This window comes from Acanthisitta chloris, unplaced genomic scaffold (genome assembly GCF_000695815.1).
Source record: "Acanthisitta chloris isolate BGI_N310 unplaced genomic scaffold, ASM69581v1 scaffold26767, whole genome shotgun sequence".
Classification (NCBI taxonomy): domain Eukaryota; kingdom Metazoa; phylum Chordata; class Aves; order Passeriformes; family Acanthisittidae; genus Acanthisitta; species Acanthisitta chloris.
In genome coordinates this window covers 17,914-35,221 of record NW_008684665.1, presented here as the reverse complement: position 1 = coordinate 35,221, position 17,308 = coordinate 17,914, and the positions used below count along the sequence as shown (strand labels likewise).

Genomic DNA, 17,308 nt, shown 5'->3' with positions numbered 1-17,308 from the left:
TGTGCTGCGGTGCAAAATTTTATTGGCAAATCACAATAACAAATATCTGTTATTTTTGACAGTCTGTACAATTTCCAAGGCACAACTCCCCCCAGTATTTATCTTCATAAAAACATATGTAGATCAAAAAACATCACTGCTGAAATAAGAATAAAAATAGTCATATTTTAATTTAAAAACCCTTGTCTTTTTTTCCCCACAGAATATCGCTTCGTGTCTCTCCAGGTTCCCTACCGCTCAGGAATAATATACAGAAATAATTTTTCTCCTGCGCCAATGTAAATTGCGTAACGTGAACCGTCTCAGTGCGGTGCATCACATCTCCCCTCGCAGGGCTCTCGTCCTTCGCCTGCCCCACACGGCCCAGGCCCGGCCAGCGCCGCTCCCCGAGGGATGGACAGACAGCTGAGACACAGCCAACACCACCTGGGAACACAAACTGCCAAACCCACCGCGAGGGACACGCGTTCGTCCCCAGCACAGGAGCTCCACACGCCGTGGGGGTCGGAGGGAAAGGCCAACCCTGTACCTGAGCCAGCAGTCCTGTCCCTGCTCACCTGCACACAAAGGTGACTGAAGACCAAACACCGTGAGCTGCCTGCAACGCTCCTGTTGAAACACCATCTTGTGTCTTGCATTAATGCAGAGTTAAAAAGCCAGAGCTTCCAGCCTCACACGGCCTTGAGCTCCTCTGTCTGCCTTTCCGCCGCGTTCTTGCTCAACTGTCGCTCGGATTTCACAAGAGGAATGACCTCGTCTCCCTGAGACAACAATCCTGATCCAGAAACCTAACAGCTGTTTTAACCAGTGTCTAATTTTCAGAAGTGCAATTTACATACACATCCCAGAACCTGAAGGTGTTTTGTAACTCCGGAAATGCAGAAAAGTATCACTGGCTTGGAATTTATTTGGTTTTCCATATCCCAGGGAAAGCAGGAAGCAAAGCCTGGTAGGTAAGCTGGGCAGCTTTGTATCTAAATATATATTTTTAGTGTTCTGTTTCTGAAAGATTCCCTCCAGACACTGTGTCATGGTGTAACCCTGTCTGCAAATGGGCACCACGCAGCCATGCACACGCTCCTGGGGAAGAGAATAGAAAGTAAACCTCATGGGTGACTTTGAGACAAGAACAGCCTTGTAATTGAACTAAAGCAAAGTATTAGAATAATAGTTAATAATCATGAAAAGGAAAAGAGAGAGGAGTAAAACCCGAGGAAGACAAGCCATGCAGGATACATGTGCTCACCACCCACTGACCTGTGCCCAGCCCTGAGCAGAGACTCGTGGCTCCAGCTGATAGCTGAGCACCACATTCCATGGTCTGGAACATCCCTTTGAGCAGTTTGGGTCAGCTGTCCTGGCCATGCTCCCTCCTCACCAACAGAGCAGGGGAAACTGGAATGTCCTTGACTTCGGGTCAACACTACCTAGCAACAACTAAAACATCAGCCTGTTATCACATTATTCTCACACTGAATCCGAAGCACAGCACTGTACCAGCTACTAAGAAGAAAATTAACTCTATTCCAGCTGGAACAACAGGTTTTCCTCTCACTATTCCCTCTTAATACATCCATTACTACAGCACTTTTTGAGGATTCTGCCTCAAAAATTACACAGAAAGCTCAGAAATGCACCTTTTAATTGAATGTGAAGCGAAGCCCATGCCCTGCTCCTTATCCCTTGACCAGGCACGTCACAGGCTATAGCAACACAAGACATGAAACAAAAGGAAATTAAATAAAAAGTATCAAAATGCAGCACCATAATTGCAGAAACATTCACTTCCTGCTGCCACAATTCCTATAACTACATTCTCTTTCCTGTCCTTCAGCCTTCCCAGGCCAGGACCACCTTCAACCCTCTCTATGTCCCTCTCGTACTCATTCCCCTCCACTGCTTTTTTTAATTCCCCCACCTCCTTCATTTTATGTTTCTTCCATTAAATCCTCCTTTCTGTCTCTCTCTCCTCCAATGCTTCTCACACGCTTCCCTTCCTTTCACAAAAATACTTTCTCATCAACTGTATTTCAGTCTCTACCTGAGCAGGAATACAAAGTCACAAATTAACGTAGCATATTTTTATTTCTTTCTTAGAAACTGGAAGCCACCAAAATTAACCTGAACTAGCTTTTAACACCAGTTCACACCTCCCTCTCTAAAGCCTCAGCCCCTCAGTGGCAAGTACAAAGCCAAACCTCCCCAGTTTCCTCGTCCATCCGTAGTCGTCTCTAACAGAGATTTCTGATTTTTAGTTTGTTAAATGGTGAAATAAGTATGACCTTCCAACAACAGATACATTCAATGAAAACAATGGCCTAATCTATGCACATTATTTGGTACCAATTGAACAATACTGGCTTAGAAACTTTATACAGTTAATATTATGCAACTTCCCAGCCAAAAGACATTACATCAGTATCAAAGTGCTTACTTCCTCAGTTTTGAATACAACCCCCTGAATAAAACACAGATGTTTGCAGTCTGGGGTACATGTAAACCATGCCTATAAAACAGGTGTTAACGAGTCTCTGATTTGCTGACGATAAATAACGTTGACAATAGTAGTCTAACAAAGACTGTTTCTTCCCATACCTTGGGTTTTTTAATGCCATGTTTTGGTGAAGCATCCTGCCATCATTCTCTAAAAATGTTGTATTTGGGTGCATGTAAGTCACTACAGTACTTTTTTCTCTTTTTCATCCAAAAATTGCCCTGGTCTGCCTCACTCTCTCAGAGGCCAGAGCTGGTTGTACTCACACTGACAGTGGGAGCTGTGTAAGTCCTCAGCCAGAGGCAACGGCCAGAGCACAGTTCTTGTTACAATACAGAACAGTTTACTTCTAGGTTCACAAAATCAGGGTTATGATATGTAATGGCATTATGATTTTCTCTTCAATTACAGCAATAAGAGAGTACTGCACACAGCTAACAAAACCTGTCACATATTTGCCATCAAATATTTGTGCTATCAACAAATATTAAAATTGCATAATCATTCTGCAGTGAAAGAACAGCCGTAGAAACCCTACACCCCAAGTGCAGCTGACATCACAAATAGACTGAAGTATCACTGAAAATCTCAGCATCACAAATAGACTGAAGTATCACTGAAAAACTCAACACATAAAAGCACTTCAGTCAGTGCTCGTGCTGTGGCATTTCCCTGGGAATCTTGATCCCCAGTTTCCTAAAATGCTCAGTAGGCATTTAATACCATCATCCAGCTGTTGGTGCAGTTCGAGGAGCAAGAAGCATCCTACAAGGACTCAGACAAGATGTCAAGGTCTGCTGCCAGGACTGCTTTCTTCAGCAAGGATGAAAGTTTCCTCTGTCTCCTGCCCATGGGGCTCTCCTCACATTATGATATGCTGCTTCTCCTCTGATGAGGAGCTTCTCTTTGTGAAGGGTCCTCACTGTCACTGTCACAGTTGCTCTGAAATAGAAAGACCACAGTGTCTCAGTCACGTAAATGAGATACCAAACTCTTCACCATGATGTTCTATTATCATATCATATATTGATCTTAAACGATATCTATAAATCATATAATGCCATCTGTTGAGAAAAGCAGAGCTAGTAGAACTCTCACAGAAGAGGAGCTAATAGACCTCTCACAGGAGGAGGTCACACCCTCACCCTCCATCACACAGCTGGACACAAGATCAGCAGCAAACTCTGTCACAGTAACAGAATGTAGAGCAGCATTAAAGACACAAAGAATGCCGTGGTCCCACCTAGTTTCCCACTCAAAATCATTGCTGTCCTATTGGGCTGTGAATCCATGTAAGGACAGCAAAAATCACTGCACTGTACAACTGGTTCTTCCCTTCTCCCCATTTAGCAAACGTACCCACCGAACTTTCATCCTGTATTAGGCCCTTTTCCACCAGCGCACGAGACAGGAGGTTGCACAACGAGACGACGCGGTAAGAAAGCTATGGAGAGAGGGAGGAATGACAACATGACCACACACATCCAGGGCAGACATCCAAATACATTTCATGTACCTCCTGCCATTCCCCTCTCACGTTCGATCCCACCGGGCTCGGGAAGCCAGAGGTGAGAAGCGTAAGACTCACCCTCCATCGCCTCCGCGCGTATTGCCGCTTGAAGTTTTCCATGTTAACGGCAGATGCTTTCCGAACCAAAGCCTGTTGCTTGTCCACGGGCTGGAAGACACGAGAGAAATTTTATTCTCTGGCTCCCTTTGGTGCATAAAATGCGCAAGATTCCTCACGTGCACTGGAGCCGGCTGAAAGAATGTTGGCTGGGAAAAGCAGAAGAAAAATGATTAAATCTAGTCCACCCTGTGCCTGGACAGAATCCCTTTGATCTCAAACAAAATCCTAAAACTAGAGGGTACTAAGGCTATGCTTTCACTTTGTAAAGTTGTTAAGGTGCTTCTCGGTGCACACCTGCACATCCATTTCTCTCTGGATGGCATTACTATATTAAAATGGGAAAAAGTGAGTTGTCATCTGGTACTAGTGACAAAGATGCATGCTATCTGAAAAAACTCTGGCTTTGTCCTTTACCCATACCTGGAGTATGAGAGCATCAGACATCGATATCCTGCCAATAAATACATGAGGAAAGAATTGCAATACCTGACTATGGAAATACAGGAAGAAAAAAAGAATATGTATCGGAATTCAGACATGCGCCCAGCACTGTGGGATGTCAATCTGATGTTAGGGAACAGATGTTCCACAAATCCTGGCAAAGTCCTTCTGAAAATGAAGCACATTTCAACTCCAAAAGAACATCAAAATTTGCATAAACCAGAACAACATATCTAAGAGATTGAGAGACAAAAAGGCTCAAACCCAGACCTGGTAAAAGAGAAAGGCCAGGAATCAGCCCTCCAAAATTATGGAGTTTATGGAGTGACAGCCAGTCCAGCAGTTCTGATCTGCATGTGTGGGAGGTGGATAGCACAGAAATATTTGTGCTGGACTGGACTGGAATGCAATCAAGACACGTACTGAAGCAGCAAGAGTACCAAAGGAGAACGGAAAACACATCAGTGAGGATTTAAACAGTTTTTTTCAGCAAAATAATTGAAAATGCTTATGGGACAACAAATGAACTTTTCCTCATCAAATGCTGTAGATATAGCATTTGTGCAGATACCTCAGCAGCAATTCAAGGAGCCAAGCTATCAGCTGGGCCCTTTCTCATTCAGATGCATACACCATTTGCATACAACAGAACTGGGACAGCTAAGCATTAAATATCATTTCCTCCTGCTGCAAACAGCTAGCATGGTGCAACATATTAGTCAAAATCAATCTGAAGTGGAGAAAATGTCACTGGCTAAATGTCAGCTGTACAATCACAGTGTCAAATTTCTCAGTCCCCTCCCAGCAGCAGAACCATGGCTCAGCCTAAATCATTCACTTCACTCCAGACTGTCAGTACCTGCCCCTCCATTTCTAAGTATCCTGCAAGCCAGTGACCTTGGTATTGTCTCCATCATCACAATATCTTCTCAGAAGCAGCATGTCAGGGACCTCCTTCAGCCCAGAGGGCACAATCCTGAAGGACCAAGTCACAACAACACTGCCCTCACCCAAACGTGTTCAGGAATAGAGTGGACTCATTAATATTCCTTCTCATCAAGCTAGTGCATTTGTTCATCAAGAAAATCTGTATGAGCAAAGAATATGAGATCATGGCTGAGGGACAGCAGACTCTTTCTTGAGTGTTTTCTGCAAATACTCTCACTAGGCTTTAAGTTATATTTTAAGGATTAAGACTCTCCCCCTCATAAAAAAATCCTGTGTTTTGATTCCCCTGGAATCTAATCTCATGGGTCTTCCAGCTCAAAGGAACCTGCAGAAGTGACGATTGAATGTTCTGAGACAATAAAAAAATGGACACACACAACATTCTCAATACTACTGGTCACAGTAGAGCCCAATTCTCCCCAGCCAGCCACCACCATCAGCCTGCTAGGGTCATATCCTGGATATCTGCACTACTTTGAAGCTTTGGAAAAGTTTACATCTTGTGCCAAGAATGATGCCACAGGGAGCACAGAGAGTTTCCATCCTCCAGCGAGTACAATGACAGGGGCCAATACCCCAACTGAACAACGCTGAATTCTCACCAGCCTCTGCACACCTTCATGAGGACACGGCAGCAATGGGGCCACTGTGCTCTGCACGAAGTGGAGGAGAGTATGCTTTGATCTTTTTGTCTCAAAGGAGGAAACATTATTCCTAACCATGCTAGAAACAAGAATTCAGTTTATTTACGTCATTAACTTCTCTGAAGGAGGAGGAGGGAGGCAGGACAGTGAAAGCCATACTCACTGATTCCTGCAGCAAACGCCCACAGCTAATCACAGGGGCTGCAAACTGGCTGCAGAGCCTGAACCAGCAACTCTTTTCAGCACACAGAAGCTTGACAATCTTTGCCAGTTGCTAACTAACCATCAGGGAACAATTGCATCCTGCATAAAGAGCTATTTATTGTGTCCACAACCGAGACGTGTACATCTGTGCATATTGACACACTATAACCAAATGACTTCTTTGAAGCACAAGACAGCAGAACATATTCAAGTTGAGCCAACTTTTACTTTCTGAAGCTTAAGAAAAAAAATCTTTACAGCAAGAACACTAGTCTCAAATCCCATGTAGATTATGTTAGTTCTAGCTTTGTCATCTTCTTCACCATAGAAAACAAACCAGAGCACTATGTTATCACTTACCAGTCACAAATCAATAATTGCACTGTAAAATTACCAGTTATTTGATCATTTCACTCTAAATTCCTAATGGTGTCTTTTGAATAGCATTTCTTTGGCATAGGATAGGAAACTTAGCTGAATTTTAAGCTATCAACAGCTAACACCTTTGATGGCAAAAGACTTTACCTTCTCTTTGTTGGCAGCCATTTCACAGAGAATTTCCACAGCAGTAGCTAAATGTTAAACTACTACACCATTTTCTTTGTTTTGCAGGGCAGATCTAACCTTTGCAGATATTTCTGTCATACTGTCTATAGGACTGCCTGCAGCAGGGCTACAGAACTGTTTCCTTCGGCCAGACAAAGATACTATAATGAGATTTTTGTTATTAGTTTCCAAGCATCCAAATTCTAGCAAATGCAGACTGGCTTATTCTTTATTCCAAGTAAGTTACTTAGCAATCTTCAGGAACTGTAACACACAATGCAGTATGATATACACAATACCAAGAGCTGTAGGGTTACATGTGTCCATACCACTGTGATACTCTTGTTCCTGCAAGCTTAGACACCTAACAAGTTACAAAGCCCTTCAGTACTACAGACTGCTGGGAGATTCTGGCTTTGGTCAGCATCTTGTGCGATGCAGCCGAACTTCCACTTCAATTCTAGGTGATGTTTTTGTGCAGAATCTGTGCACTGAAACCTTTTTAACCTTAGGTACATTCAAACAGGCAGCAAACCCTGCACCTAGCCTGATCTCAGCATTACTGATTGGATTCTGCCATGTCAAGATTCAACCCCGCAAGGAATTCTTCAGAGCAAGATCTATTTAGCAGCTCCATTAGTGATTCATTAATATCTTTGCTGAAAACAGAGTCAAAGTTTCTGTTCACACAGGCTTCATTTTCCAGTTGAAAACTACTCATTAGATCCTGTATCCACTTGAGTTCCTCAGAAACCTCTTGTCTGAGACAGTCATAGTGACCCTGCAGCTCGGCGTATTTCCCAGCCATGCCCGTAAGATTGGTGCCTACAGCCTTGATATCATCTTGTAAGTGTCTCTTCAGGGACTCGATTTTACGGCATTCATACTTCAGCTGGGACAGCTTGTGTCTCACGCTTTCATTCTCTTCTTTATACCAAGCTTCTTTCTCATTATAAATGGAAAGCAGAGCCTCGATGTCCTCCTGCAGGGAATCGTGGGATGCAGCCAAAGTGCTGAAACCCTGTTCCGTACGTGAAATGTCTTCTACTACCTGGGCAAAGCGCTCAAAGTTGATGTAGGTGTTGTTGGGAGGCATACTTGAATGGCACTTTATGGTGTACTCTCTGAGGCGTTTTGTCTTCAGCTGTGTGTTCTCAACCTTCTGGTTTTCTTGGACGTGAGTTTCTTCTTTCAGCTGGTGAGTCGTCAGACAGAGGAACCAATATTACTGAATGTTTACAGGACAGTGCAGTAATTCAAAACCTCTACACAAACAATGCAGCCTGAACTTCCACGATGCTGGGGGATTCTCTGCTCACACAGATTTTCCTTCATGCATTGGATTAAAAGAAAAAAACTACCAAACACACCAGCCCAAAACCAAATGTGACAAGTGATGTGCATTAATTCCATCGTGCTAAGTGCAAATAACGTGGCTACGACTTATTTTCATGTTAATTTTTAGCAGTTAGCAGTGTCAAAGCTATCAATAATTGTAAGAGAAGAGAATATTTGAAAGAAAAACAACTCTAAAAACACTAAAATTAATGTTTTGTGCAATGCAAAGCAAAAACTGAATTTCAGAAATCCTCGGTAGTCATGCTGAGATTAGCTAAATGTATTTTCAAGAAGAGACTTATTGACACGTGCAAGTGATGTTTGTGATGAGAAAATACATACGGCCACAGGGATGTAAGCACATCAGCACACGCGGTACAGCCGTTCTCTTGAGACAAATGGTTTTTCCATACTGACTGCAGTCAACTCTCAGTTCAAGAAATCACTGAACACAACACACAGTATATGTCCATGCAAACAGAGAAGGATGGAAAAATGCAAAGCCTAGTTCAATATGGGATACTGAAATGTGCAATACACACACAGAGGCTTTGCCACCCTCCTTTTGAAAGTCGTGATAACAAAAGGAGTCATTTGCAGAAATCCAAGGGTTTAGTCAGACCCAACCAATTTCTTCCCAGCACACCTCTTTGAGGCACCCAGGGTCACTAACTTAGGGGGCAGTTTTCTGTTCAGCATCCCAAGAAGAGTGAGAATATGACCTCTGCTCACGGCAAAATGCAAGACCCGTTTCTTTAGTTGCTCTTACCGTTATCCACGGATGAGACAGAGCTTCCTGGATGGTAAGCCTCTTCCTGAGGGAAAAACAACAAAAATCCAACACAGACCCAAATGAGAAATAGGTGGTACATGAGTCCTTTGGTCCACACTTCACTTCTCCCAGGCTTCCTACAAAGCATTTGTCAAGATGATGCCAGGACAAGCTCCCAGATCTCAGGGCTGTGGTTCTCCCCGAGCCACACTGCCTGAATGTAGCTTAGTTACTGTTCTAAACCTCAGTAACTAACTGTCCTCACTCCACTCAATTTTCATTCTTACTTGATCAAAATCTACCTGTATTTCTGTGCACTCTTTGTTTCACTCATCCAACGTGCTTAGAAAATAAATTCTTGCAATGCACCTTTGGTACAACTGTGTCTGAATCAATATACACAACAGTAACTCTAGCAAAGCTGTCCCCTGGCCATGACATTACATCGCTGCAGGAGCTGCCGTTTCCTGAGAGGAACATTTCTGAGAGGAATACTTCAAACCTAACCAAACTTGCTCAATCCTAACTTCATTCTGCATTGCAGCAGTGTGGTGAACAGCACATCAGAGCAGTGAGAATCAAAGACAGAAACGCAGCATTGCACAGGGACCAACTCTGGACGTGGGACAAATATCAATGTCACTGACTTCTTTCTTCAAAGGAGGCTGCTAGACCTGTGCAAACCTCTCACCAAACCCTACCTACTCCACCCTACACTGAGGCCTCGTGGTTTGCAGAGGTCTTTGCCAAACAGTTCTCTCTCTCCCTCATAGCTGTTTTCTCCCCTAATGAAGCTATTAGAGAGAACCACAATGGCCTGACTTCCCTCCAGGACAAGAAGATTACAGAGAAGGAGATGCTACTTCTGCATGCGTGTTGTTTAAAGCAAGAAAAACTAAAAAATATCTGTGGTGCACAAATTTGGAATAAAGACCTGCATAGCTGTTACACAAACTCTAGGTGATTGCCACAGATGCAGAGGCACATAACAATTCCAGTATCAGCACAGGTAAAGATTTCTCTGACACTGCACCACTGGGAGCATATTCTGGGATGATATCACCTCCTTGCAGTAGACTGAAATGGTGGAGTGGTAGTTACCCTGAACTCGAGCCTCTGTACACCATTTTCTGCCCTTCAGCTACTGTTCTACCAGCCTGACTCAAGTGAGAATTCAGTCCTGAATGTGAAATTTGACTGAGGAGATTTGGTTACTTTCCTTAGGGTTTCTGGGTGCAGTGATTAACTAGGGGCACAGCAGCATCCTCCTGTCTTGCTCTTGAATGGCAATATACACACTGCAAAGAAAGCTTTGCACATTACTCCTCAGGTTACAATTCACTAAGATTATTTTAGAGACAAATGGGTCTTTAAGATTTTGTTTACCGTGTATCTTTCACCAGGAGTTTCTGAATGAAATCTTTTGCCAGGGCACTGGTATTGCTGAAAAATTCTTCATCAAAATCATAGTTCACAGCTGTGATGTTGGCAAGTGTTTCTTGTTTAGTTTCTCCAAGGAAAGGCGATGCACCACTGAGCCTACATAAACCAGAAAGAAGAGTCAGTTGAAAAATTAAACAGCACAAGTGCCCTAATGAAATTACAGTGACCACGTAATATACTCTCTAGGACATCTGTGGCGCTGGTGTTGCAGTAGCTATGCCATGTGGGAAATAGTAGAGTCAGCTCTGGCTCCCTACATCTATGGTCATGCATCAGACTCATCTTGAAAGTCTCTAGTGTAGCACTAATGCATGCACACAGGTAGAAATACACAGATTCTCCCAAGTGTCTCATGTGAGTCATCACAAATCAAACTATAAAAGCTTCAGCTGAGGAAAATCTCTATCCCTGTGAACCCATAAACACTACCAGGCTGAAGCTTCTATCACCTTCAAGCAGATTTACTTCAGGTAGGAAAAGCCCTGCCCCTACTTATTTTCTGTCTGCAAAGCTACTGACAAGTTCCCTGCACAGTGGGTTCAGCCAAGAGTCCTTTCTCAGCTGGAACTAAAATACAGTGTGTGATCCCAAGTCAGGCATGTGGCCTTGCCTAGGGGTCAACTCCACTGGCCATGCTGCTCAATAAAAGGAGTCCACAAACAAAAGGACTTTGGCTGCAATAAAATCCAGCTGTTTCTGAACAATGCAAAGTTTCATTCTGCTTACACCCTGCAAGGATATAATGAAGACATCATCATAACAAAATGCCATCTAGCAATCTTCACTTAAGAAAAAGCTTTGCTCCTGCTTTGCCTGTCTCTTAACTGCGACCATGGACCTTCATCTTTGATGACTATTTACCTTTGCTGTGTCAGAACACAGTCATTGCAGAGTCCTCCTGCCCTGCCTTTCCTCCTGGTTACTCCCTCCCTGAATACACAGGGATGCTGCCTTGCAAAAGTCTGGCTTCCAGGAAATGTTATTTATACCAAGGAAATCGATCTCATCCTTCTTTAAAAATCTATTGGACTATTACCGTTCTTACCTGTTACATCCAGCTTTGATGGCATAGTTTGAGGATGCAGCAGGTTCAAAACAGGACTGCAGCAAACTCCTGGGATCTAAATGGAAGTTTTGCATACTAAACCATTTGCTTAGGTGTTCCTGCTCAACAGACCTTTCGCCCTGTCTGCACTGCCACTACCAACATGGTAGTGTTTGCTAGGAGTTTTGGGAGGTAAGCAGGAAGTTAGATGGGACCACCTGAACCTTTCAGCCCAATCCCCAGCTACCACATGTGGTTTATCCACAGAACAAATATTTGAGTGCATAAAACTGTTTTGTACAATGCATCTGACACAGCAAGGCAGCATGAGTGAGGTCCTTCCGTTGTCTTCAATGCAGTAAATTTCATCCCATTAACCACAGTCAGTCTCACTTCTTAACAGGTTTTACATACTCCATCTTAAGCTTTTGTTCCATTTCTGCTGGCCACAAAGAAGGCTACCAGCAGGCACCCCACCACACACCATGGGCGTTGTTCCAAAACTAGAGCTTGGAAACCTGCCCTAGAGCCTTGGTTTCTTTTCCTTTTCCCGTACCGTGAAGTAGCTGTAATTATACCTTTTCGCCCCAAAGCCAAAGCCAACAGTGTTCTGTTCTTTGACTTTTATTTTTTTTTCTCTTTGGGACTCAGTTTTGAGGTCTGTGAAACAGGAGGACTCTCAAATCCTAGTACCTGATGCAAATGACTTTTGTCATACGCTGACTCAGTGCCTGTAAGCATGTAACAGCTGACCTCAGTAATAAAGGCTTTGCCCTCAAAACCCGGTGAATCACTCCCCTGGTTACTGAACTGAGGACTTGCATGCATTTTGATCTCTACTCCTGATGGTGGCTTCCATTTGACTGCTGCCACGTTTGCTAAAGAAGGTGGTATCATTAACACACGTCACTTACCCAGAATACTTCAGAATCAAAGGTTTTAAAATTAACAGGCAATACCAGTTAAAGGCACACAAATATCTAGCCCATAGCCTATGATGCAAGCTGACCCCTCCCATCATAAAAAGCATGCTCTTTTTTCTGACCATTTGTAGGGAGACATTTTTCAACCTTAATCACTGTGGCATCAAGCAGGCAAAGCAGGTCTCCTACACTCGATGCAGTACAGAAATCCTCTCTGTCACTCTACCCCAGCACAGTACCCTCAATGCAACTGAAAACCCTCAAGAGCAGCTGGCTCTGAGCATCACTAATCACGTGGTGAGCATTCCCACCTGCTTATCCTCAACTCCTAAGTTTTCCTCTCGTCGTTTATGAACACCCATAAAGAGCAAGTTACAAAGTTTAATATCCTAGCAAGTACATATGTCATTGAACACCAGAGTGATGATAAAAACAAGGGTCTGGACAACATTTGAAACTCTTTTAGCTGAGCTTAGGCTCAGCCAGTATCCCTACCTTTTTCTGCACTGCAGCAAAGATGGGAACTTGTTGCACTGAATCTGGTTTCTCAGACCATACCTCTTTTACAGCATTTGGCATCTAAGCCTTCGGTAGAGCCCGAGAGTGGATTTAATTCCACTGCATGTATTTTCCACATTGAAAAGACAATCCCTCCCCTTCAAGCCTCCATACTTGTTCTGAGCCCTGAGCTGTGTAGTGCAAATCCCCCTGATACTAGAGCCCATCTTCTTTAAGTTTGGCAGCAAGCTGGCACCATAAGGAATAGCAGAAGCCCAGGGTGAGACATTTCCCAGCACGCAGTATCCACCACGTGCTGCAGGGAACACAAGAGCTTAACTTCAGAGGAAGCAGTAGGGTCCAAGGATCATTGACCATTTCTATAATTATCATATCAAACCAGAGGAAAGCAAGGAGTGCTGTCCCTCTGTTGCATATGTCCATTGTCACACAAGCAGTTTCACAAACTGTCAAGCTCCATCTGAAAACTCAACTGTGTGTCCCCAGATGCCCACAGAAACTCATTTCTCTGAGAGCCTGAGCTTGTCATATCCTCTGTTTATTTATTCATCACCAGTTGACACATTTTTCTTCCAAAAAGTATCTTAAAAGTATTCTGTGATTTTTCCTTTGTGCTTCCTGACTATAATGTTATCTCCAACCAGCCTGTGGCTTTACTAGCTTTAACCAGCCCTTTTTTCTCTCCTGTAAGTTCAATTTTCAGTTCCCAGGGTCAACTTCTCTGCTCCTCTTCCACCTTGAAATCACCTTTTTGAATATGTGTGACCATATTTATGCATAATAATGTAGACTGCTGCCTTTACAAGCAAATTGAGAGTTACCTGTTTCCACTCAAAATAACACACCTCATATATGGTAAATTTCCTATCTCTATTCCTTCCACATGCTGGTAGCCCACAGTCATTCCATGATCAGTATGCTTGTGTTTTCCATCCTCTAACATTTGGAGCCAAGGAGGTCCCATAAGAAGCATAAACACGCAGTGATGCCAGGGATATTTGTTCTTAGTCACCTCAGAATGCCCCTCTTCTTTCAGCCCTTGTTTTAAACTTGAAAAGCCTGCAGGATAACGTGTGTCCACGAAACAATCCACTGCCCACCACGTGTGTGCAGGTGTGTCCTTAAATGGCTCAAGTGAAGAGCTGTTTTGCACTAGTGTTTAGGAACTAGTTTTGTGCAACTAGTTTTAGGAACATTTCTACAGGAGCGAATCTGTTATACTCACAGTATGTAGGTGATGACTCCTATGCTCCTAAAAAACAAAGAAGATGAGTTGCAGGGGTTCTGCATGACCTGTATTCTTCCTAATGTGCAGAATATGAAAAAGTCAATAGTAGCTGCTATACAGGCAGGAGAGCTATTGTAGCTTTAGATAACTGCAAACCTCTCTCTTACAGAAGGGTGTTCCAGGGGGAAAAAAAAAGTTATATATAAAACACCAAGTAATGTTGATATTTGAAATTCTATGTATTTCTACTCCAGTGGGCATTTACCACAGTACACATCAGACACACAGAGGAACAGAAGCAAGGATGTTTGATTTGGGGTGACCTCGTCTGCCTCTCTTCTCAGCAGATGAGATCAGTACACAGGTCTCCTCTGCATGAAGCTGTCCCAAGCACTGCAGGAACATGTTTGCTTTTAAGAGTGTTCCCCTGCTGTGGACAGTGGCAGTTAACTCTGTAACTGCCATAATTCAAGTTTTTCATTGTAATTTTACAGAAATTACATAAAGAAATTACAGAAAATGCATAAAGATGGAACAAAGAGTTAATAGCTGGATTTAAGGTTTTTTGTTTTGCCTTTAATTTGTTGTAGTGCAATTGATTTTATTCAGAGCAAAACAGTAAAAAGTAATTGCAGAGCAATCTGGAAAAGAAATACAAGCATGTTAAAAAACTTACCACATATCTGCAGCTAGTCCAAGTGGCTCATAGTTTACAATTTCTGGAGCTGAAAAATTTAATCAACCATCAGCAATGGAGGTAACAAATTTTTGCCAGGCTGAATTGAGTAGCAGGTCAAGAATTACCAAGAGGGAGAAAGGGGGAGAGGGAAAAGTTATAGGGTGAATTGTTTATAGTTTTATAGCCCAAACAGGAGTTCAAGTTCACAGCTGTTCAGAAGAGAGTGTGTAGAGTAACTTGGAGCATAATGAACCTCAGGAATAAGGGGAAAACTAATTACAGTGCAAATGATAAACAACTATTTCACTTCCCAAGAACGCTGTTGCTCCTAAGAATCTGAGCTTTTGTGGTTTCTTTTTTTAACTAGTGCCATTATAGCAAGTTTGTAAAGGCCAGTCAGAAAAAGCCCTTGAGCAAGAGGTTGAAATTACTTGCCAGACTACATTGCTATCCAAATCAAGCTCTATTATCTTTATAAGAAACATTTCCTCATTGGAAAACATCCCCATGTAAGACTGCATGCAAGAGGAAAGAGCAAGGCTGAAGTAATGAGGTGAAAAAAGGTATCTGTAACAGTGGTGTTTAACTACATTAGTGCAATGCCCTTCTACCCCCAAACCAACCCTCAAACCTCTGACTGAAACTAGTAGAAAGGAGTAGGATTAACCTAAAATTCAAATGAGACAGATTAGAATTATCATCAGCGAGGAACAAAAAGCGAATCAGGTGGAAAAATGTAAGGGGAGGTGAGGGTTTTATACTCAGCAGGTGTACAGTGTGAGGCACTTTTATCTAGAAAGCAATGATAGAGAGACCCATGGAATTGTGTACTCATATGCCTCAATGTAGAAAGATCTACTTACCCCAGGCAACAAGGAAAAAAGTTACAATTTGTATTTGCAGAGTTTCACAATCTCAATCCTGAGTTTACACCTCTTAACTGTTTACTTGGCAGCAGCCTCCCCACACAGGAATAGCACATCTGGTTTATAGAAAGATTTTGCCTATTCCAGAAAAACAAAGTCAACCTGTAGATTTAAGTCACCTTGACAGAAATGAGACTGAAACTACCTCTATCTACACAAACTACCTCATTGCTTAGTTTTGACAAGATGTCTCAACCTCCTCATGGAACTTGCAATACAAGACAAAGGAACATATCACTCACCTACAAACTCTGGAGTTCCAAAAATGTTTTTAAATTCAACTCCATCTTCTATTTTGTGAGCCAGACCAAAGTCAATGAGTTTGATGTGTGGAATAGGGATATTCTTGTCTAGAAGCATAATGTTTTCAGGCTAAAAACAATGAAAGTTGGATCTATGTTATTAAAATCTTAATATATTGGAAAGTACAGAATTTTCAAGTGTTTTTTTTCCCTTTGCATATACAACACTGTAGAACAAGAAACACATACCTGTGCTTAACCCACTTACAATTCTTTTGATAAAGGAATGACAACTGTGAAATCTGACAGTTTTTAATGAACCAAAACTTCCCAAAGCTTAAGTAATATGACAGGTATTTCATAAATATCTTTCTTGAACTAAATTTCTCTGCCTTAGCTGCTCCCTACCATGGCTCAGCTTCACAGGTTTCAGAGTAAACCGTGGCTTCGGTTTATCTCCCATGAGCTTTAATGCATTCATTTGCCGTAATGTAATCATAAGCTCAAGAGCAATAGCGAGAGAGTTTGATTCCCTGCTGGCAGCTGCTTGGCCTTTCCACAGCAGATCCTAACGTGGAAGTTGCTCCTGCTAACACACACTTTCAGTCAGAGCTGCACCAGGAAAGAGAGCATATGAATAGTTTATTGCCACAGTCATTGGACCGAGAATGTTTTAGCCTCAGGCTAACAAGTCTGTTTTTCTTCCATGGATCCAGGGCATATGTGTTCACCACAGATACATGATGTAAGCTTCTTTAGAGCAGACAGAACAGACTGAAATGGCAAAAAGTCACAGTCACTACTTCTTGGACTGTTTCATTCCTTAGGTGGTAGAAGTCACCGTAGCCCTACTGCAGCTGATGGAGCCCTATCCTGTCACAAGATAATGATGAATCATGCTCTATCTAATCAGATCACTACTCAAAAATAGGTGTTCAATTTAACACTAGCAAAACTCCAAACCTGGTCCTTTAAAACCCAGGACAGTTATTATGTGAATATATTTTAGGCCATTTGATATTCACTATCAATGAAATGATTCTTATGCTTTCTGATTTCTATCTTGCATTTCTTGCAACGTCTTCATTGACCACCTGACATTGCTAGTATTATATATAGAATAATCCAGGTTGAAGGAGGCCCCTGAGATCAAGTCCAGCCATTATTTGCCACTCTGCTTTAACCCCTAAACCCTAAGCCATATCCTCCAGCACCAGGTCCAGATGCCTCTGAAGCACTTCCAGGGATGGTGACTCCCCCACCTCCCTGGGCAATATTCCAGGGCC

The 17,308-nt window shown here is 42.6% G+C and overlaps 1 protein-coding gene across 1 annotated transcript in view; it reads right to left on the bottom strand.

Annotated features, from left to right (window-relative positions):
* Positions 1-3,361: 3,361 nt before the first annotated feature.
* LOC103806721 (death-associated protein kinase 2-like) overlaps positions 3,362-17,308 on the bottom strand; it is a 29,088-nt gene continuing 15,141 nt past the window's right edge. Inside the window, exons 4-11 of the mRNA XM_009079429.1 lie at positions 16,023-16,152; positions 14,852-14,900; positions 14,173-14,199; positions 10,404-10,556; positions 9,015-9,060; positions 4,083-4,172; positions 3,858-3,938; positions 3,362-3,436 (exon numbers count right to left, since the gene is read on the bottom strand). Of these exons, the coding sequence (XP_009077677.1) occupies positions 3,362-3,436; positions 3,858-3,938; positions 4,083-4,172; positions 9,015-9,060; positions 10,404-10,556; positions 14,173-14,199; positions 14,852-14,900; positions 16,023-16,152 (651 nt within the window). The remainder of the gene's footprint in view (positions 3,437-3,857; positions 3,939-4,082; positions 4,173-9,014; positions 9,061-10,403; positions 10,557-14,172; positions 14,200-14,851; positions 14,901-16,022; positions 16,153-17,308) is intronic.